General features: G+C 41.8%; 1 protein-coding gene across 1 annotated transcript in view; it reads left to right on the top strand.

Annotated features, from left to right (window-relative positions):
* Positions 1 to 817: 817 nt before the first annotated feature.
* Positions 818 to 23,443, top strand: part of LOC110561766 (solute carrier family 5 member 4) — a 52,063-nt gene continuing 29,437 nt past the window's right edge. Inside the window, exons 1-9 of the mRNA XM_060369341.1 lie at positions 818 to 973; positions 1,294 to 1,365; positions 2,999 to 3,103; positions 5,638 to 5,697; positions 8,931 to 9,035; positions 14,057 to 14,162; positions 15,200 to 15,280; positions 18,364 to 18,584; positions 22,740 to 22,875. Of these exons, the coding sequence (XP_060225324.1) occupies positions 821 to 973; positions 1,294 to 1,365; positions 2,999 to 3,103; positions 5,638 to 5,697; positions 8,931 to 9,035; positions 14,057 to 14,162; positions 15,200 to 15,280; positions 18,364 to 18,584; positions 22,740 to 22,875 (1,039 nt within the window). The 5' untranslated portion in view covers positions 818 to 820. The remainder of the gene's footprint in view (positions 974 to 1,293; positions 1,366 to 2,998; positions 3,104 to 5,637; positions 5,698 to 8,930; positions 9,036 to 14,056; positions 14,163 to 15,199; positions 15,281 to 18,363; positions 18,585 to 22,739; positions 22,876 to 23,443) is intronic.

Genomic DNA, 23,443 nt, shown 5'->3' with positions numbered 1-23,443 from the left:
CTGTTTTGGTTTTTGTTCTTTTTTCTGATAGTTTTAGAGAGAGGGAGAGAGAGAGAACATGAGGCTGGCTGGGTTGAGAGGTTTAGATAAGCTGTGAGGATTTGGGGAGGAGCAGAATATGATCTAAACATACTGTAGGGGGAAAAAAAGTGTGACTGAAGTTTTACAATGGTTCTCCTGAAACTGAACATTCACACGTAGAAGAATGAAACTAGACCCTCATCTCCCTTGCCTAGCACAAAATGAACTCCTTATCCTAAGACACAAAACTCTTAAACTGCTAGAGGATAATACAGGAGAGACGCTTTAAGATAGAAGCACACACAAGGACCCTTCTGCATATGGTATGGGTGATTTGCCCCTTCTGCACAGGCTGTGGGCGTCTTAATGGAACCTATGACTTAGACTACCTCTTCTGGGTGACCTCAGTTTCAAGGGATGAGTTTAGCCAGGAATTTCATCTACCTGATAAGGGACCTCTACCATGATCCTACCTGTCTCTCTCCTGTCCTCCTCACTTCTCTATTCCCTTACTTTTCCTTATCTCCCTTGTACTAGACAAGCGTCTTAAATACTTTTTTTTTTCTTTGCACTTGTCACATCACTGTCCACCTCCAATACTCAACCTCGGCTCTGGCTTCTCTCCTTGATTTTCCAATTCCACTGGGGCTGGCACTAGTCCCTGTAATGTGAGAGCCTGACTGTACAAGAGAGGTTTAAAGGTCTCCCGTGGACAGGAGCTGCCTCTGACCTCCTTCCCCACCTACGTGAGGCTGATCATTAACTTAATAATCATATATAAAAGGTGTCAATCCTCACAATGGGGACAGCACTGGCAATGGCCAGCACGGCAAGCGTCATTACCAGCACTGGAAGCTCAGAGCTGTCCTCACTGTCAGAGAACATCAATAATGCTGCTGACATCTCTGTCATTGTCATCTATTTCGTGGTGGTGATGGCTGTTGGAGTGTGGGTATGTGGGATGCTGTGGGATTTCTGGCTGGACACTGAGATTGCAGGGGGAACCGTGTCATGGTAGGTGTGTGAATCACGGGTGAACTGAGACAATGATTTTCCAAGCAGCGTTGTCTTTCTGTCTGCGTAATTTGCTTGTGTGTGGCGTGAATAATGCTTGCACTGAACAAACTTATTCTCCAAGGAAGACCATCATTTGAACACAGCCAGGGCTGGGTGTTTCCTCTGGTTAGCTGTGTGGAAGACCGGGGAGGGGGGCTCCTTGATTTTTGGTGCACCTGTGGTTTCTAGCATTCCAATGGCTTCCTTTCTGCGCAGGCAATGCTGAAGACGAATAGAAGCACCGTTGGAGGATTCTTCCTAGCGGGACGAGCTATGACTTGGTGGCCAGTAAGTGGGTGAGAGGTTTCTGGAAATATGCCTCGACTGATAAGCCAACTTGCCTCTTTTTTTTTTTTTTAACTTTTATAAATCCTCCACTTTAAGACTGCGACCTGGGATTGCAGAGAGATTATACAGTACAATCCATTGAGGAAAGCCTTAGTCTGGGAGCCCTGCCACTTCAGTTCCCTAGTTAATTTGTCCTCACAAAAAAAAAACCTTCTTAGCATTTCTTAGCTCCCTGAATTCCTTTTCTGCTCCCAATCCTCGGCTAATCCTGCTCCTTTCTGGGAAATTGTCTTCTCTCTGATTACCTACTTCAAGGTCAGTTCACTCCCGGATCACAGCAGTCCTGCCTTGAACATTGCATTCTTCTCTTCCCCGTGCTTACTGACTGCGGGCTGTGTTCCCTGTGGTGATGTTCACAGTGATTCTCCTGGCCTGTTGCCCACCAGAATGTTTTTTTTTTTGTTGTTGTTGTTGTTTTTTTGCTGAGTATTTGGTATATGGCTTCCTCAGCCAGATTTTTCACTGCAGGAGAGGCAGCTTGTTCCTAGAGAGTGTCAGGGTTAGGCTCAGTATACAGTGAGAACTTAAAAAATGCTCCCGTCAACAGCTATTCTGCCTTACCTAAACACTATAAAATGAAAGTGAATTAAAGGAAAGTGAGGACGGTAGGAACAGATTTACTTGGGGCACACAAGCAACCAGGTATTGCCTTCCTGCTGATCTTTTTGTGAAACAAGAGATTCTCAACTAATCCCAGAGTCACAAACCAGCTCTATCCCTCCCTGACTCCTAACACCCTCATACGAAGAGTGAGCGTGAAGAAGAATATAAAAGATAGCAAAGACAGCACTGCGGGATCTCACAGTCCTGTTCTGTTCTCCGTACTAGTGCTGGTCTGTGTCCGTTGAAGAGCACTCTCTTTATCTCTGAACTTTAAGAGCAGGAGGCAGCATGATGGAAAATGGAATTAATGAGCACAGGGTGCTATGTCGGTGAGGGTAGAAGTTTCCTCTGATGGAACTTTGGAGTCTGTCACTGACTCAAGTGTCAAGTGCTGGTAGGAGATCTAAAAGCCTGAAGGTCCACTCAGGACAAGGTATACACTGATGTTCCCCTAAGGCAGGCATGTCAGGGTTTTTTTGTTTTTGTTTGTTTGTTTGTTTGTTTTTGTTCTTTTTTTGGGGGGGGTTGTTGTTGTTTTTTTGTTTGTTTGTTTTTTTGTAAAAGGCCTAATTGAAAGTCTGTTGTGCTTTAGAGGTCAGAGTCTGCTATGAACACACAACAATGCCACCACAACACAAAGCCCCTGTAGTCAGTATGCTGTGGCATATGAAACTGTGTGTTCTGCTACAAGAGATAGAGATGCTACAAATGTGTAGCTAGCTAGCTACAAATGTGTCCATCTCACTCTTCAGATTAAAAAACAAGCAAAACATTTTTAACTCTTTATAGTGTGAAAAGTGTTCATGGCTTCTGGACCACAGAATTACTGGTAACAGGATAGTTTTTGTCCATGCATGACGTTTGTTGCTTTTGTTCCAGAAGCAGAGACTGAAACATCTTAACACCTGTTTCCCAGCGGTCTTATTTCAGTCTCTTGACTCTAACTTTAGTCTGATCGCTTGCCTTGCAGATGGGCGCCTCTCTGTTTGCCAGCAACATCGGCAGTGGCCACTTTGTGGGCCTGGCTGGGACAGGTGCAGCTTCAGGAATTGCTGTTACAGCATTTGAATCACATGTAAGTGACAGCAAATTCTTTTCTTCTTCTTCTTCTTCTTCTTCTTCTTCTTCTTCTTCTTCTTCTTCTTCTTCTTCTTCTTCTTCTTCTTCTGTCAAATCCATTTCTGAGTATTTTCAACAAAATATACCTCAGGTTTTCCTGGGAGTCTGTATTGGATGTCTTCCTTTTATTCTGGTTTCTATTTTCTCCTCAAGTAGTCTTTTTGTCCTTGAGCACTTCTGTAGGCTTATTCTTTCCCTATATAGTTAATTCTACCAGGGAGGTCATTTTGTACAGTCCAAGCCCTGCTTCTACTTGTTCCCTGTGACTATTTGAGCTCTATGTCTCCTTTCTGAGATGTCCTGTCTGAGATCTCCCTTTTTGAATCAGAAGCAAGGATTGAAATTTAAAAAAAGCATGCTGAGGAGAGGCCCCAAGGTTGCTGCACTTGCTACAGAATCAAGAGGACCAAAGTTCAGATCCTAACCCATGTAAACACTGAGGACACATGGAAGCCCACTGAGGACACATGTTCAGTGAGGGACAAGGGGCTTGACAAGTTGGACAGTGAGACTTGCTGTATTTGTGAGCTTTCACATTGACTGAGAGCCCCTGCCTCAAAAAATAAGGCGTAAGAGCAATTGAAGATTCCTAATGTCAGCCTTGGGCACGCTAAACACACGTGTGCATACTATATACATATTGAAAGAAAAATAAGTAGTTCAGGCATTTGGAACTTTAATCCCAGTACTCACGGGGGGCAGGGGCAGGGGCAGGATTGGGGGAGGAAGAAGGAGAAAGAGAAAAGGAAGGGGAAGGGGAGGCAGATTTGAGTTCGAGATCAATCTGGTCCACGTAGTGAGCTCCAGACCAGCCAGGCTACGTAGTCAGACTCTGTCTCAAAATCAATAAATAAGTAACAGGAAGAGCAGTATCTCCTTATTTTCACAGCTTATGAGCACGTGGGAAAGACCAGTGGGCACTAACTGCGGTGTGGAAAGTACAGAGACAGACGCATCTGCCGTGTAGAGAGACCACATTATGTAAAACTGTTTCCCTGTAGACTCTTTTTTTTCCTGGTAGGTTAATCCTATTTGGGATTGTGGGAGTGCCCATCCATACTCACTCATGCACACATGCACGCACACAACCAATACTAATAACTGAAGAAAATAGGTTATGAGAGAGAGAGTGAGGGGCCCAAGTGAAGTTGGAGAGGGAAGAGAGGGGTAGAACTGACTGGACTGCAGTATTTGTGTAGGCCAATTTTCAAAATTCAATTTTAGTTACCTTGTTTTTTTTTTGTTTTTTTTTTTTTTGGTCTTTTTGTTATTTTTGTCTTTTTTTTTTTCCAGAGCTTGCTAGGCAAGCGCTTTACCACTGAGCTAAATCCCCAACCCCCAAAATTCAATTTTAAAAGAGAAATCACACAGAAGTATATTCATCATAGATAATGGTAGGCGTTGTTGGCACATACTGTGAGGGTTTATGGACGTTTGTGCCAGGATGGGTAGAAACTCAAGTGAGGCCTAAGGAGGCAAGATCAGTGTGGTAACAAATGAATGCTTTGAAAAATAGTATATCAAACCTATGGGACTTTAAACTGGCCTCCTAACGGTTGTGTTGCCATTTACAAAAAGTTTTGTCCCTTAACTTAACCCTAAATTATCTATCTATCTATCTATCTATCTATCTATCTATCTATCTTCCCCTATTGTACCCTTTCTAACATTTTTACATGAGTGTGTATGTATTGCTAAAATATTCAAAGTTGGACTGTGGTGCAGCTTTAAATAAACCACCCTAGATGGACTCAGAAAGTGACCTTGGTCCCTTACAATGCCTCCGCCTTTCCAATGCTAAAGGTTGTTTTGTTCTCCTATTTTCACTTCAAAAATATTAGGGCATACCCAGACTTCAGCCAGATATGCCTTGTGGCTGGGGATTTGATTTGATAGTGCCATAAATCATACAATGAAGGCTGCCTACACAGGCATGGAGAAAATGACCTATAACCCAATGTATAGCGTTATCAGGTTGCAGACATCTAGGCTTTTTAAATTTTTAGCTTTTGACTTTGAATTTCTTTAATCGAGATGAAGCTCCCATCCCTCCTACATTTGACAATGATAACTCTATTTCTTATAGCTGTCTCACTAGCTGTGGAAGAACATCTAGGCTATGTGCAGAGAACAAATCTGTACTTTAATACCAGACTAGATCGATAGTTCTGCTATATTTGACAAGACTTAAAGAGACTTCTCTTTCCAGTGATTTTTTTTCTATTGACACTCATGTATGATTCTCCTATTTAAGTTTATTGTTGACAGTGGTTGTACAATCTTTTCTTAGTCCAGCTGAACTCAAAACTTTTTATCCTTTGCTTGCCAAAATATCAGATATTATATCATATAAATTCTATGGTAGGCAAGAGCTTAGACAAATGGTTGGATTTTTTGTTTGTTTGTCTTGAGACTCAGAGGTCAGAGGTCATAGCATAAGGTCACAAGCCAAACTCTCTTTAACTTAACACTACTCTTCGTTTGTTACAGTCATTTCTCTTGTTGCTGGTTCTGGGGTGGTTTTTTGTCCCCATCTATATCAAGGCAGGGGTGAGTATCTGATGTCTCTGTCATACGTTTATTTATCTACTTGTTGGTTAAATCATGAAACCTAGGTATTTGGCCCTTGTTGGTCCTATGGCTAATAATATGAAGAAGATAAGTATCACATTGCTTGCCCATAAGGTCCTCCAGTATAGATTGTGTCTGTCACCAGGTGAACAGTCAGTGGTGGCCCTGCCTAACGATCACCATGGTAGATGTAAGCCTGAGCCAGGAGCCAAGCTGGGGTCAAAGGTATGTTTTAGGAGAAGGGATGATCTGGCTTAAGTCTTGGGAGATAAGACTGAGTTCTTCAGGTAGGAAGATCGGATGATGGAATCAATATACGGAAGCTGAAAATCTTTCTTGGAGTATCTGGAGGTCAGTTAGAAATTAAGGCTAAAATAGAGAATTCTGTGGAGAGGACTGGTGAGAAATAGAGGTGTCTGTAGGCACAGTGGGGGTCATTTATGAGTTTTATGTGTTTCCTTTCCTGGGAAGAGGAATGAGAGCCATGGAAGATGGGATGGGGACAGGGAAAGTAATAGAGGAAGAGAGCCAAAGTGTGCTGTGTACATATGCAAAAATATCACGGTGAAGCCCACTGTTCTACAAAATTAAAATGTGCTAATATAAACACAGTGACATAGGGGCTAGAGAGAGGGCTCGATGGTTAAGAGCAGTGGCTGCCCTTGCAGAGACCCCAGCTTTGATGCTCAGCATCTACAACGTGGCTTACAACTGTCTCTAACTCCAGGTCCAGTGACTCCAACCTCCTTTCTAACCTCCTCAGGCACTGCACTCACAGAGTACACAGAGATGTATGCAGGCAAATACCCATTCACATAAATATAATAAAAAAGATAATAAAGTAAATTTGATATGTACTTAGTGTAATGACTAAAATTTTAAAATGATGATGCCATTTTAAAAAGGTGTTCCAAAGGGCTGGAGAGACGGCTCAGCAGATAAGAACACTGCCTGCTCCTCCAGAGGTCCTGAGTTCAAGTCCCAGCAACCATGTGGTGGCTCATAAGCATCTCTAACGGGATCTGATGCTCATGCAGGCATCCATGCAAATAGGGCACTCATTACACAAAAATATGTAAATAAATAAACCTTTAAAAATGTATTGTAAGGTAAGAGAGATGTCTCAGCAGGTAAAGGCACTCGCTGCCAAGCCTGATCACCTGAGTGCAGTCCCAAGGATCCATGTGACAGCAGCAGAGAATCAACTCCTGCAAGTGTTCCTCTGACCTCCATACACACACTTTAACATGTGTGTGTATTCACACACAAAAATAAATACATACATTTCATAAAATTTTGAAGTGTTGTATATCCTCTTGGAAATGGGAGGTGCAGGGCCTTCAAGGATTCAAGGGTCGTGATTTTATGAAGTTAAACTTGGGCATCTGTGTGGACAATGGACTTGAGCAAAAGTTCATGCAGTCTGGGGCTGGGATGATAGCAGTAAAGTGCTTGCCACGCAAACCCGAGAATGTGAGTTTGATCCTCAGCACCTACGTGAAAATGCTGTGCATGATCGTGTGTGCTTGTAACCTAGCACCGAGGAAGCAGACACAGGCTGATCCCGAGGACTTCCTAGACAGATGGTCTATCCTAATCACCAAGCTCCAGCCTGGTAAGAGACCTTGTCTCATAAAGACAAGGTGGATGGTGCCTTGGGGACAACACCCAAGGCTGTCCCCTGGCCTACACACGCACACACACACACACACACACACACACACATATGCAAATATTCATGAAATCTTAAATAGGAACAGTAGCACAGGCCTTTAATACCAGAATTTAGGAGGCATAGGCAGAAAGAGCAGGAGTTCAACATCCTGCTTGTCTACACATCAAGTCTGAGGTAAGCTTGGGCTATGTGAGACCATGCCTCAAAAATAATAATGAAAAGTTCATACAATCCCCTGTGAGGCTCAAGGAAAGAAACAGGGAGGAAGGGGAGCCGTGTCTTGGTTGCTTGTGACATGTTTGTTAGCAGAAGTAAAGGCAGCAGGAACAATTTGAAGGCTTGAAGTTTTGGGGACTAGGATGAATGGATGAGTCCCCTCTAGATGAAGCAAGAACCACAGAGGGGAGCCAGAGATGGAGAAGAGAGCCATACTGAATCAACAATATAACTTGTGTGTGTCTGTGTTGGTGTGTGTGTTGGTGTCTGGTGCCTGTAGGACATACATGTAGAGATGTGCAGGTTGTTCAGGAGGAAGATCTGTGTGAGAACCAATATGGGCATCCTGATCTCTGAGACACTGCTTAAGAGTCTTCTGTAGCTTTGAGAAAGCCTTGGTGTACCAACCAGTGAAAAAGCAGGTGTCCAGGTAGCCTTTCTTCAGGATGGCTGTCTGAAAAGCTACACTGGATGAGGAGCTGCTGATTTGCTCTGTCGCAGAAAGTGGCAAATTTGTTTGTTCCTGATACCCCTGTTAAATGATGCCATCCTTGGTTCAAGAGTTCCTGCCCCAAAAGACATGTATGGTTTTTGGCTGTAGCTTTCCATCTCTCCAGAGATGTTGGTCTCCTAAGAAGTTTTTTTTTTAATTTAAAAAAATGATGTGTGAGTTTATTAACCTTTTTATATCGGAAGAGATTAAATAACTCTGATCACTCTGATAAACACAGAAAGCTGAATTTCTTATGCTAAATGTCTCCTGAACAAACACTTACTAGAGTAAAGAAAGTTACAGACCTTTCTCTAAGTTAAGATTTAATGTAACTCGTATTTTCAATGCAGGGAATCCTATAAATACATACTCAAGTATGTACTTACAGTATTCTCAACAGTCAGTTTATTATATAATTATATTGCAATTTGTTACCTGCAAATATTTTTGCAATACTGCAGCATTACTAGCAAAAACAAAAATTGAGTGTCGTCCGCTGAGTGATACTGCAGGCACTTTATTTATCCTTGTGCACTAAATCCCTACTTTAAAATTGAAAAGGGAAATTCAGACACTGTCAACTGTCAAAAGTTCTAATAAAGTCAGAGTATGTGGTAAACATCAGAGCCTGGAGGAGATTGTCATTCCGCCTTCGGTGCCTGCGTTCATTCCAGGGTCGTTACTCTACCAAGGAATTGTGTCTTTTCGCCTCTGTATCCCCAAGATGTCATACACAGTGTTTAAATATCTGATGTCATTTAGCAAATGTCAAATCATCTGATTGCACTAGGTATGGAGGTGAATTTCTGTTGCCCTCTCTGTCTGCAGGTGATGACCATGCCAGAATATCTCAAGAAGCGGTTTGGTGGGAAAAGACTACAGATCTATCTCTCTGTCCTCTCTCTCTTCATCTGTGTGGTGCTGTCAATCTCGGTGAGTTTCCTGCCTCCTGGAGAGTCCACAGTTTGCTTGTTGGGCCGGCTGCTAAAATCAGAGACTGGTGTGTATAGACTGCCATTAGCACCAGCAGGGTCAGAACTTCCTGGGTGGGAAAATGCTCAGGCTATCCATGTGCCTGGAGCAGCAGCCTTTCATGTCATGAGAGCAAGAGTGTAGGTCCACCCCTGAGAACATGCTAGTGTGAAAATGCAGGTGTGGCCAAAGAGCAAATATCACTCACACAAGTAATAATGGCTGCTTCCTTCAGGGGCCTCTTGCTTCTCCATTGCCCAGTGCATGGTAAGTTGCCTAAATTTTCTCTGAGCTTGCTCTGGCTTGCATTTTCCTTTCCAGTTTAGTTATCAAATACTTGACCCAGAAGGGAAGTACTTTGTATCATTAAACTGACTTGAGTTTGCCTTATCAAAGACTGCCCTTGTAAAACCTGAATCATAAATGAGTCCCTAAAATTATTATTCCCTGGAAATCATCTCTAATGAAAGATGTCAGGCACTTGACCTTTGAGCAGCACGTGAAGAAAGAAAGGGCAGCTTATTTATCCTTATGTATCAATGCCTAATAAAACATCAGAGTTCATAGCCCAGGCACACGTGTCGATGTTAGGAGAGAAAAGTTGCTTTTCCTGTTCCTCTTCTTTTGGGTGGTTACTATTCTGAGTAAGCCAGCTGTGAGCCTAGATGCTACAGGCCTTCCTCAAGCCCTGTGAGCACATTTGCCCTTTATTGAGCTGAGATTCCCAAGCAACAGGAGTCACCACACCCCAAGGAGATGAGGATTTGTATCTTAATACCTGGCTACTTACAAAGACAAAAGCAGAAAAGGTCTGCCCCGCACAACCAGAAGAGGTTAGTACCTGCCAGGTGGGATTGCAAATGGCTTTTTGCTTACACAGTCCCTTAGGTGGGAATGTTAGCAGAAGCAGAAGATCCCCCACCCACCCTTGGTGCCAGGGACATTGTGTTTGCGTGTTCTCCAAGTGGGTGGGACTTGCTAATCTCCCAGGTCCTCCCTGACACCTGCAGCTCTATGGTTCCAAAGGTCATGAGCGTGAGCCAAAGCAGAAGGGCAGCAGTCAAAGGCTCTCTTGAGGGATGTGGCCTTCTGGAGTGCATGGTTCTGGGTTGTAAATAAGAAATGGGATATAGGTAAGCTGAGTGGGATTGCAAGGAATTAGCGCACACGGGCTGTCCATGAGTGTCTGTGATCAGCCGATGGCACAGCAGCAGTCCTTTTATGCCTACAGGGCTATGTCTTGAGTGAGACCAATGATGGTTGACCTGAGGACACATTTGTTTATATATACACACACACCCCGATAGCCAGTTCTATCCTGGCTACTTATTAAACAAATCATTACAAGAACTTAAGATGGAGGAGTTTTCAGAATCTCGCCTGCCAGGATTGAGAAAAGGTGGATCCCAGGCTCTCAGCCTCCGGGGACCTGTTACATGGATGGAGACTCAGTGGTAGGCACCATGACCTGTAATCCCCGAGTATTTCAGTTCACACTCCCTGAAAATGCTGCTGCTCTTCTGGAAAACAACAAAACTTAGAAATTAACATGTCTACATACTACTATTTTATTGAGATATTAGCAATCATTTCAAAATGGTCTCTTTTAGCAAAAGAGAATCCCATGTCATTAAAATTTCTCTTAATTAGAAATGTTTTTTTCTTTGTTTTCCTTTTTCTCAAGACTTTCAATTATTTTTAATTGGTGAAATTTTCCACCTATAAATATATTTTTATCAAAAATAGTTTATTCACACATTGTTTTCTATTATGGTTTCTCCTCCCACAACTTCTCCTAGATGCTCCTACTTTCCCATCCACCCAAATCCACACCCCTTATTTTCTCTCTCATTAGAATAAAACAGGCATCCAAAAAGAAAAAGAAGAAATAAAAACAAAGAAATTATAATAGGACAAAAAAAAAAAAAACAGAAAAAAAAGAAACACAAGAAACATATACACATGCTGAATCACACACATTTGCACACACAGAAAACCCATAAAACCAAAATCAGGAAACATAATATATAAGGAGAAGGTCTCTAAGGAACTAAGAAAAATAATAATAATAATAATGCCCAGATGAAGCATTGTGAGACAATACACAAAACAAAACAAAATAAAAACCTCCAAAAAATACCATTGAGTTTGTATTCTTTTGGCCATTTAGTGCTGGGCATGGAGCCTGCCTTAAGTGTAATTTGTATAGCCAGTGGGACTCCATTGGTGAAAACTAACTTTCTCTTTGTGAATGGTTGCCAATTTGAGGTAGCTTACTGGGTTAGGGATGGGGTTATTTGTGCACTTCCCCTGTCAGTGCTGGGACAGTAGTTGGCTAAGACCTGTGCAGGTTTTGTGCATGCACTCACAGTCTCTAAGTTCATATTTGTGTCAGTCCTGTTGTATCTGGAAGGTCTTGTTTGCTTGGTGTCCTCCACCCCATCTGGCTTTTACAAGCTTTCCTCCTCCTCTTCTTCAGAGTTCCCTGAGGCCTAAAGGGAGGGATTTGATGGAGACATTCCACTCAGGATGAAATGTTCCAAAGTCTCGTGTTCTCTGACTATTGTCCAGTTGTGGGTCTCTGAATTTGTTCCCATCACCTGCAGTAGGAAGCTTCTCTGATGCTGGCTGAGTGAGACCCTGATCTATGAGTATAGCAGGATGTTGTTAGGACTCACTTTATTGGTGGGTTCCTTTAGGAGAATAATAGTGTTTTGGTTTTCCACTAGGACCATGGAATATCTAGTCTTAGGTTCTTGGCTACTCAATCAGTGTCAGGTATGGATTCCACCTCATGGAGCGGCCCTTAATTCCAATCAGATAGTGGTTGATTTCTCACTCAACTTTCGTGCCACTATCTCACCAGCATATATTCTAGTTGGGTGGATGTTTACATTCTTCTCCGGGAGTGTAGAGTACCTTCCAGTACTATAAACACTAGCCAGTGGGAGTAAAGGCTCTAGGAAGGCACCAGCTAAACTTTTCTCTGTTCAGTGAGGTGTATAGATGTTGTCTTCAGCAACAGGGCCTTACCATCAGTTTGTGAAGAGCAACCAATACCTTTGGCAATAGCATGGGTTGGTTAGGGGTTTATATGGTGCCCATTTGGCTAATACTTCAATTAGTTGTAACCATTCCTGGGACTAAGGCTTCATTTGGTGGTAAGAGGTGTTTAATTGTGGCCTTGTCTTCTCCGTTATTTCGTGAGCCCAATTTAGATTTCTTTCATGCATGTATATATTTTAAGAAGCTTTTATTGTATTCTATTCCATATGACCTGTCAAAGAACTTTTATTTTTATCTGTTTTCTCCATTTTTCTCCCTTAGTCTCCTATTTCTTCCCCCTCCCAATCTGATCCTCTCATTTCAGTCTCCCCTAGAATTCTATTCTATTTCCCCCTCCTAGGGAGATTTATCCTTCCTTCCTAGTCCCATACTCTGTGCCTAACCTCTGTGATTATACAGATTGTGACCTGCTTAATAGCTAACATCCACAAATAAGTAAATACGCACTATATTTGTCTTTGGGGATCTCATTTCCTCATTCAAGATGATTTTTTTTTTAGCTTCATCCTTTTACCTGCAAATTTCATGATTTTTTTTAATGGCTCAGGAATACTCCAATGTGTGAATGTACCACATTTCCTCTATCCATTCATCTGTTGATGGACATCTTGTTTGTTTCCAAGTTTTGGACACTATGACTAGAGCAGCAACAAACATGGTTGAGCAAGTGTCTCTGCAGTAGGATGTAGAGTCCTTTGAGTCATATGCCCAAGAGTGGTATAGCTAGGTCTTGAAGTAGAGCTATTCCCAGCCTCTTGAAGAGCCACCACACTGACTACCATAGTGGGTGACCATGTTTACAGTCTCACTAGCAATGGCTGAGCTGTCATTTGTTTCATTGATCTTGGCCATTCTGACTGGTAGAAGATGAAATCTCAAAGTGGTTTTGATTTGCATTTCCCTGATGACTAAGGATGTTGAATATTTCTTTGAATTTTTTTCAGCCTTTTGTGTTTCACCTTTTGATAGCTCTCTGTTCAGATCTATACCCTATATTTAATTAAGTTATTTGTTTTATTGATGTTCAATGTTTTGAATTTTTTATATATTTTAGATATTATCTCTCTATCAGATGGGTAGTTGCTAAAAAAATATTTTCCCATTGTATAGGCTGTTGCTTTGTCTGAATGATGATGTCCTTTGACATACAGAAGGTTTTTAATTTCATAAGGTCTCATTTATTAATTGTTGTTCTTAGTGTGTATGCAATGAGTGTTCTATTCAGAAAGTCTTTTTCTGTGCCAATGAGTTCAAGTCTATTTCTCACTTTTCTTCTCTCAGATTCAATTTATCTGGCCTTATCTTGAGGTCCTTGAACCAGTTGGAGTTAAATTTTATGCAGGGTGATAATTTTGTGCAGGACATATTTGAATTCTTCCAGTTTAATTGCACTGTGGTCAGATAGGATACAAGGAATTGTTTCAACCTCTGTGAACTTGTAAAGATTTGCTTTGTATCCCAGGATGTGGTCTATTTTAGAAAAGCTTCTGTGTAGTGCTTAGTAGGAGATGTGCTCTTTGGTGTTTGGGTAGAACATTCTGTGAATATCTTTAAGTCCATTTGATGTATGACATCAATTTATTCTGACTTTCTTGATCTATTTTTCCATATAAACTGTCTGTTGAAGAACACGGATTATTGGAGTTATATACTATTTAATGGATTGGTGTTAATCTGTGCCTTGATATCCAGTAGTACATTTTTTAATGGAATTGGATGCACCAGCTTGGGGAGAGACAAGAAAAAAAAAGGAGTGTCAGTGAGACTATCTTCCTGTGGGAATATTTATATTTATGTAGTGTCTTCAGGTATGGCTAAGAGTTCACCAGGAAGAGGGTGGGGCATGGGAGCCTAGAATAAAGAAACCAGAGGCCTGAAATGCATGCTTCTCTCCATCCTTGCTGTTCTCTTTCTAGTCAAACATATTTTCCGGAGCCATATTCATAAAGCTGGCTTTTGGATTGGACCTTTACCTGGCTATCTTCATTCTTTTGGCAATCACAGCTGTTTTCACAATCAGTGGTGAGTCTTCTCTGTCTGTATCCTTTTTGAGTTATGCCACCTGCTGATCCCATTCATGTGTGTCTGTGCCTCTATCATATTGCAGAAAGCATAGCCACTAAATGAAATATTCAGTTAAGGAAACTATGATATATTTTCACACTTGAACAAAAATGGTTTCGCTAGATGGCTTTACACATGGACCTGCTAAATGGGGGAAATCAGAGGATTATTAAGGAAAACTTTGTGATATTAAGCTTCTGCCCTTTCTCCTACTTAATATTTATAAATAAGCGTAGCAGTGAAACTACACTGGAAGAGAAACTTTCAATTAGACAGACACAAGATAAGGCCATGTCTGGTGTCATGTCCCATAATCCCAGAGCTAAGGAAGCTGAGACAGTGGGATTGAGAGTTCAAGGCCAACCTGGAATACAGAACAGGGCCCTGCAAAGAAAGAGACAATAGGTAGGTGGAGAAGGAAAGGGGACATGAAGAGAAGGAAGAGGAGAGAAGGAGGAAAGGGAAGAGAAAACAGAATAAAAGAACAAGGAAAGAGAAAGAGTAGAACTTATGAAAGATATAAGTACTAGGAAGATAATGGTGCGGAAACAGCCTTACTTAGACAGGTGTGGTGGCTATACTTGTAATCTTGGGAATTGGAAACTGAGGCAGAAGAATTGCCAGGAGTTCAAGACCAGCATGGCCAACACAGAGATACCAAACTGGCCATGGCTAAAGAATAAGACCCTGTTCCAAACAACACAAAACTGAAAGTCAAGACTGACTCAGCCAGGAGCTTTTTCATTTTCTTGCTTTGTTTTTGATTACAAAATCAAAGTTACCCTGTCTGTCCTTGAACTCACTCTGGGCCTAAGATGACCTTGAGGCTTACAATCAGTTTGTTCAACCTCCCAGGTAGCTGGAATAATAAGATCACTTCCTGCATTTAAAGAAAAAAAATGTTTCTTCATGCATTTGGGCTGGAGAAGCCAGCTATGAGGGCAAACACGTCAGCGCATGTGAGTAAAACTCTGGTGTTTTCCTTATCTCCACAGGGGGCTTGGCATCTGTGATTTACACAGACACCCTCCAGGCCATCATTATGCTCATCGGATCTTTCATTCTCATGGTATTTGGTAAGCCAGGACTGTGTGCACAGATCCCTAGATTCTTGTTTCTGTCTATCTGCTCATTATTGCTTCCTTCAAATTCTCCCAGGCTGTTCATTATTACTTCCTTCAAATTCTGCTGGGGCATATTTTCCTGTCATTTATATAATTACCATTATGAAAATATATTCCTAGCTCCTCTCTTGCTTTATTATATCAAAAAAAGAGGAAATGAGAGAGTTTTGTTTCCCTTAAAAATATTGCTTAGGTTAATTAACTTCTTTAACCTTCGTTTCTTTGTGCTCAGAATGGATGAAAGCCTTTAGTTAATAACTTTAGAGGAATATGGTGCACTGGACTGAAAGCATAAAAACCTTTGCTTTACGTTGTAGTGGTATCAGTAGAGTAACAGCTATTAAAGTAAAGAGGCCATTGTAAGGGAGTGCCACAAAACTCCTGACCTAGGCCACTCTGTGAGTAGAAAAAAGAGTTTATTGGAGAACAAACTGACAGGCCACCTGTCAGTGGAGTTGAGAGCGGCAGTTTGTCAGGAAAACAAGAGGACGTTATGTGGTGGTCAGCAGGTTGGGGATCCTTGAGCTGATGCAAGCTGTCCTGGTTAATAAAGAAGTATGTGCACTTTGCCCCCATGAGCTGACTGTTAGGAGCATAGAAGGGAAGTAGTGGCTTTCCTGACAAACAGAAACCTGAATTGTCAAGTTTTCTGGAGAATGGTGAGTTTAAGTTTCTGTTTATTTGGTGCAAATCTTTATGTTTGTCCAGTGAGAACCAGTTTGGGTTGGTCCCAGGCCCTCATTATAGGACATTATCAGTACTGCCATTTTGGGGGCCCACTTTGTGACCTAAAAGCCATGAATTTGAGAAAGAGCACCGATGGGGACAGGGTAAGGAGAAGAGAGGAAAAAAAGAGAAGAGGAAAAAAAGATGTTTCAATTTAAAAAAATACTTTTACTAAAATTAAAAAAAAAACCTTTTTGATTCATCTAGAACTTTCATTAAATAGAGAATGAAATATTAGAAAATTACATATGTAACTGGTTGTATCCATTTTATATAACAATCTATCAAAAGGGTGTGCCTGACTCTTTTGCCTGCTCTTGGAAACCTTTTCTGTCTTCTGAGTTGATGCCTAGTCTTATTGCACATTGTTTTGTTCAGTTGATATCCCTGGGAGACCTGCACTTTTAAAGGGAACCAAAGGAGCAGTGAATCTGGGGGAGAGGGGAGGCAAGGGCGAGAAGGTCTTGGAGGAATGGAGGGAGAGACGGCAGCATGGGGTGCGCATTATTAGAGGGGGGAAACACTTTACTCAGTACATAGACTGTACAAACATGGCTTGGGCTTCTGTTTGTGAGCCTCACTTTACCATCAGTTCCTAGTCTTGTTGGCACGCAGCAGTAACGAACCAACAACGTGCAAATTTTAATTTTCTTCTACACTGAGGCTTAGGCATGGTCAGGTTGCCCTGACCCCATCTTCTCACCACTGGAGCCTCATCTGGAATGTAAATAAATGGTGTCTCCTATCTTTAACAGAAACAAAAAACAAAAAGACAAACAAACAAACAAAAACCAAAGGATTTCTCCTTCCCTGATAGGAGATTATTTTGACATAGAATAAAGGTTCTTCCCAAGAAAGGGCCATGTATGATGGTTTACAGACTAAAGGGTGTCTTTCCTTCCCTACTGTGGAAAGGTACATTGTAAAAACAAACAAACAAAATATAAAAATTTAAAAAAGCCCCAGCCCGTACTTGGTGTGGTATGATTGCAGCCTTTTGACTTTCAAAATCCTACCCTGCCCTGTTTCAGCTGCCAAGAGTTTTTCTGAGGTTCTATTCCATTCTTTGTCTGCAGGCCCAGTAAAGGACCTACTATACTCTTAGTTTGGCTTAATAAGCATAGTGATTTGTACCCTTTTTTCATAGATTACCTTAAAATGATACCTTGCCTAGATACTCCATGAACGTAGCAAAAAAGATAAAGTGAGAATAAATGTCTCTCCCTTGTTCTCAACTCATCAGTTTCCATCCAATAAGCCCCATTAAAACAATCCCGAACATGTGTGTATCCACTCATAGTATGAAGTGTATGAAGCAAAAACTGAAAAAAAAAAAATCCTGCTGGTATAGTGACATCAGCCCAGTCTGGACACCACATTGACCACATGGCTGTCAAATTAAATTCAGTTCATCTACCCAGCTGTGTTTCAAATGGCTTTGGCTCCCTGTCTTAAACAACAGAAATTCAAACAATCCCATCATGCATGGCAAATGTTTTCCACTGTACACTGCTCTCCTGGAGACAAGTGTCAGAAACAGTTCTCTGTGTACATTATGCACCGTTATCCAAAATTTCTGTTCTCTTCTTGTTCCTTGCTTGGCCTTTGTATAATGAACTTAGTGATGTGATGCAAGAATAGTTTCTCCAGGCCTCACTATTCTGATAAATTTTGCATCATCTGAACTTATACTCAGTATCTCCAGGTATACTGGCTTATCTTTCTCATATCAAGTATTGTTGATATGACTAGCCATTCCAGACCCACAATGGTCTCTCTCTCACCATTTCTTCTCATCTAACTTGCTGCCCCTAATTCTCTTTCTTTTACCACAGATATAATATATGTTATAGTATATATCGTATATACATTAGTTAAATATAGTGTGGCACCAGAAACTAGACTGTGTATAAGGTTTGAAGGCCATTGCTTTCTGTTCCTTTCAAAAAAGTAGAGATTCCTAGTGGCTAATTCCACTGGGATTGCTCTGAAAACTTCCTGTCAGGTTTGTTTCTGCTCTGCACGGTTGTAAGACACCAGGGTCAGCCTGCTGCTTAACATTTTCAGTGTTTATCACAATTCTAGATAGTAAACAAAAATATTGAAGACTATCATAATAAAAAGTGAAATAATTATTCGCTCTATAAGCTTTGTGAAATTTGACCTGTTACCAGTGGAGAAAGCAGAAAGGCGTGGACCAAGACAGAAGGTCCCTGAAAGTTTGAGTGGACTCCACTTCAGGGGATAATCAGAAACAGCAGCTGTCTGCGGTGCACAGGAGACATTTTATTTCTCTGATGCTTTTGCAGCATTTGTTGAAGTTGGAGGGTATGAAAATTTTACAGAGAAGTACATGAATGCCATTCCATCTGTGGTGGAGGGGGACAACCTGACCATCAACCCCAGGTGCTACACTCCTCAGGCAGACTCCTTCCATATTTTCAGAGATGCTGTCACCGGAGACATTCCCTGGCCAGGAACCGCATTTGGAATGGTTATTACAGCCATGTGGTACTGGTGCACAGACCAGGTGAGTAAGAGTGCATGTATGCATGCATTCATGAGAGAGAGAGAACTTATGTTGCTCCTTCTCATCTCATTAAAAAAGCACTAGGTTTTAGCTTGTACACACAAGCACCATTTTCAAATCCAAACATTTCTACAAGACTCATGAGGAACAGCTGCCTGGGACCACACCCTGCCCTGCATCATGTCCCTCAGAAACAAGCACAGCAGGTTCCTGGAACTAAGCGCTTTGCTATTTATCACCATTCCTGCACAGAAAGAGTGGTCTGTGAACCATAAGCACAGACACGACCTTAGACCTCACGAGAAATAAATGCTTGCACACCCCACCTTTGTTCAGTCCAGTTTTAGAACGAAAGCAGGCTGAGCAAGCCAGTAAGAAGTCCTTCATGGCCTCTGCTTCAGTTCCTGCTTCCAGGAGCCCCGAGCTCCTGCTCTGGAATCCTCCAGTGATGGACTTAAAAGCTATAAGATAAAGCAAAACCTTTCCCCCCCGAGTTGCTTTTGGTCATGGTGGTGCTTTATCATGGCAATAGAAACCCTAACTAAGACAGAAATTGGTGCTGGATCATGGTGTGTTGCTGTGACAGACCTGACCATTGTTTTGGGGAGGAATGTGTTGTATTTGAACCATGGGCTGGAAAGCACTGAATGCTCAGGCTCTGTGGACTGGTCTGTGGGAGCTGAGAAGACAAGAATGTGGTGAGAAGGGCAGACAATGGAGGCTTGCCTTATGAGGTTCAGAGGGAAGTTTGAGAGTCCTTCAAGGACTCCGTCAGAGCCATTAGTTATATTTATTTTAGAACCATTGAAATGAAAGCTTTACTAGGACAATAGGTGCTGGTCAGCTGGGGCTGAGAAATCAGCTGTGATTAAGGAGCAACCAGCATTAATGAGGCGATATCTTCCAGGAAGTCTTTCTTTAGGGTCAGCCCACAGAAGCTGTGGACCAAAGGCAACCAAGGCTGTCCCTATTTCTGGCAGCCAAACTTAGTAACGTGTACTAGTTTTCCAAATAACACTGATTTTGAAGGCATGAAAGGCTCGTGGAGAGACACTGAAGCTCGCTGTGTGAGAGCCTAGGAAAAGCTATTGGTAAAAGTGCAGCCTTAGTTACACTAGAAGCCTCTGGGTTAAGAGGGGCATGGGAAGAAGTGGAGGCTTGGTATGATGTGGCAAAGTAAGAGCCCCCTAACAGGGGCCAGGACATGATACTGGTGAAAGTGCAGGTCAGTTGCAGTGGAAAGGCCAGCATTTTGGTGATGCCAGCATCACAAGATGATCATGGAGGACAGAAGCAGGAGTGTAACCTGCCTGAGCTTAGGAGACTTGTGCTTCCAGGGTCAGATCCAGGGAGGAGCTGCTGCCAAAGCCATTTGGAGCTCAGAGGATGAGGAATGGGTCCCAGGCATTATTATGCCCAAGTCTCTTGGACCCCAAAGACCACCAAGAAACCAATTCTGATGCAAATGCAGGAGGGTCTTTCTATTAAAAGCTCAGCTGGGGCCGTACCCTCACCAATGCAGTGGTTGAGTAGAGCCCTGAGCTCAGGGTAGGAGGATGATTTATAGATCCCAGTCCCTGCCAGCACACCCAATGCAGGGGAATTCTAGCCTGGCAAGCTGTTGGTTGAAACACAAAAGCGGATATTGCATTTTAAACTGATTGGCTGTGGGAAGCCATCAAAACCATTAATGGTCTGGCTTCCTTTGGCTGTCACTAGGGGAGAGGGGTGATCTGGGCCTGTTTCCTAGCAACTGTATCTCTGGTGGGCAGGAAAGAATGCAGCAAGGCTGGTTCCTCCCCAGCTGTGGCTGGACATGTCTCGAAGTGTCTGGTCTTTGTACAGGCTTGTGCTTTAAACTTTAATCCAATAACCCAAAAGACTAATTTTTAATTCTTTGGTCTTTCATCATCAAGCACTGAACTGGTTATACTCCTGACTCTTAGTTTTATTTTGGTCTGATCGTGACTTCGATTATTCCCACTTCTGATAACTACATAGTTACTTTTGAGTTTTCAGCATCCCACAATCTAGAGACTTTGAAATTTTAGAAAGACTTTGGATATTTTAGAGAAATTTTCAACTTTGAGGAGGATCTGGGAGGTGTTGGGGGAAGAGAAACCATAATTAGATTATACATTTAAAAAATTAACTTTCAATTTAAAAAAATATATATATATAAGGAAAAAGACTTTAATTTTTTTTTAAGAAACCAGACTTTTCAAATGTTTGAATTTTTAAAGGCTGTGGAACTTTTCAAAGTTGGAATTTTTAATATTTTGATACTAATATTAATATGAGATCTCCGTGATGAACAAGAGAAGAAAGGTTATAGTTTAACAGTGATGGTTTGTGTGGCAAGTTGAATATGAGTCAGTTTTGCTGGATAGGCTTACGTCAACTTGACACAAGCTAGAGTCGTTTTAGAAGAGTGAACCTCGGCTGAAAAAATGCCCGATGAGGTTGTCCTGTGGAAAAGCCTGTGGTACATTTTCTTGATTGAGGATTGATATGGGAAATTCCACTTCACTGTGGGCAGTGCTGCCTCTGGGACGATGGTCCTGGGTGTGTTAAGAAGCAGGCTGGGCAAACCATGAGGCTCAAGACAGTAAGCCTCTGCTCCAGTTCTTGCCTCTGGGTTCCTGAATCTCTTTCCTGGTTTTCCTCAGTGATGAGTTTATAAACTGTAAGGGGAAATAAATCATTTCCTCTCTGTAAGGTTATGGGACAAAATTAATTAAATAAAGACAATGAGGCATATGACAGATCTTATATATAAAAGAGGTTTATTGGGTGGATATGGAGAAAAAGAGAGAAGGGAGAGCAGGGCATGATGGGGGAAAGAAAGAAAGAGGGGGAAAGAGAGAGAAAGGAAAAAAGAGAGAGGGGGCTCCCCGATAAAGAAAGGACCAAAAGAGCAAGAGAAAGACCAAGTGTCAGGTTGTCCTTTTAAGGGGCAAGGTAACCACGCCTTCCAGATGTGGCCACCTGGCCAGTGACACATGATGACATCATAAGTTTTTTTCTAGGCAACCCAGAAGCAGGTTTTGTTCCAAAATCCTAACACTCTCCAAATTGGTTTTGGTTGTGATTATTTTTCATAGCAAGAGAAATCATAACTAAAGGAAACTAATCAGAGGAAAGCACTCCTGTTTTTGACAATGTTTTAGAAGAAAAATATCAAAAATTCATGATTCTTATGAGGAACTTGGGATATAGTTCAGTAATAGAGGACCTATCTAGCAAATAAAATTGTTTTATAGGTCCTAATGTTCTACATAATTCTTAAGAGATTTTCATAATTCAAGTAGGAATTTAAAATTACATGTATTCTTCTCTGAGGAACATCATTCCTAATATGATTCATAGCTAAGTGTCTCAGAACATTCTGAAAATTATCTACCTGAATGCTCAGTGCTCACTCCCTGACTATTGTTTTTATAGCAACAAGGATGACTAACCAAAGAGGCAAATACCTTATAACAATAGGAAGGTCCTGATGACGCCCACAATATTAAATCCACAGCTTAAAACCCAACCTAGGGCAGTATTACTACTCCTAGGGCCTGCCACTGTTATTTTACAGTCTGGATACTCTATGCGTTCCTGTGAGTACAAGCCATACTTGTCATGATGCACCTGGAGAAGTTAGAGGACAACCACAGGTGTCAGACCTCACATTCAATCTTGTTTGACACTGGGTCTCTTGGTCACTGCTTCATAGTAGCTCACCATCAAGTTTCCAAGGATTTTCCCATCTCTGTCCCCCACTAGTTAGAAGAGCACTGGGAATACAGACACATGCCACCCTGCCCAGGCTGCATCCTTGTGATTTCACAGAAAGTGCTCCTACCCACTGAGGCATCTCTCCAGCAGATTTTAAACATATTTTGACTGTAGCTAATATGTATTGACTTCCATATACCAAGAGTCTTATGTACATTGGTCATAATCAGAATACTATGAAAGGGATAACCCTGCTTGAGGAATGAAGCCACAGAGTATACAAACTAAATGGTACTTCAAATCATAGTCTTCCTCCAGAGCCTATTAGTTTCCACCAACACCATCATTTCTTATTGCAGTTTTAAACCGCGAAAGACAGCTCAGACATCATTTTCTGATTGTCTCACTACTCTGCTGTTTTCCCGGCAGGTCATTGTACAGCGCTGCTTGTGTGGCAAGAACATGTCTCATGTGAAGGCGGCCTGCATAGTGTGTGGCTACCTGAAGCTGCTGCCCTTATTCTTCATGGTGATGCCAGGGATGATCAGCCGCATTCTGTACACAGGCAAGCCACAGGCACAATAATCTTCATTTTACGCTTGAATTCTTATAAGTGTTTTAAAGAATTCTCATTTTTAAAAAAGATTTATTTTTTTGCATTTGGATGTTTTGCCTACATGTATGTCTATGTATCACATGCATGCCTAGTGCTCACAGATGGCATCAGGGCCTCTGCAACTTGAGGTATGGGTGGCTGTGAACTGCCATGTGGATGCTGGGAACCAAACCCAAGTCCTCCCAAGAACAGCAAGTGCTCTTTCTTGACTGCTGAGCCATTTCTCCAACCCCAAGTAGTTTTAAGCTATAGCAAAACGTTAGTAAAACAGAAAACCTATTCCAGGGAGAAATCCAGGTTGAGAAAATAGCTTTTACAGGGGTGTCACATACATGAAAATCAGTTTGGCATACTTGATGCTGTTTTCTTAGTCCTTTATTGCCTGCTTATGTCTTTGGAGACATTTGAAACAGTGAGTCCTGTTTTCAGAGGTTTAGAGACTGTGGTAGAAGGGCACTGTGGGGTGTGGTAGGGTTTCTCAGGGATGAACTGGTGAGATGCTGGTGTTGAGTGTGGG

This window comes from Meriones unguiculatus, chromosome 16, assembly GCF_030254825.1.
Source record: "Meriones unguiculatus strain TT.TT164.6M chromosome 16, Bangor_MerUng_6.1, whole genome shotgun sequence".
NCBI classification, from domain to species: Eukaryota; Metazoa; Chordata; class Mammalia; order Rodentia; family Muridae; genus Meriones; species Meriones unguiculatus.
Note: the sequence above shows the minus strand (reverse complement) of the source record. Positions and strands in the feature narration are given on the sequence as shown.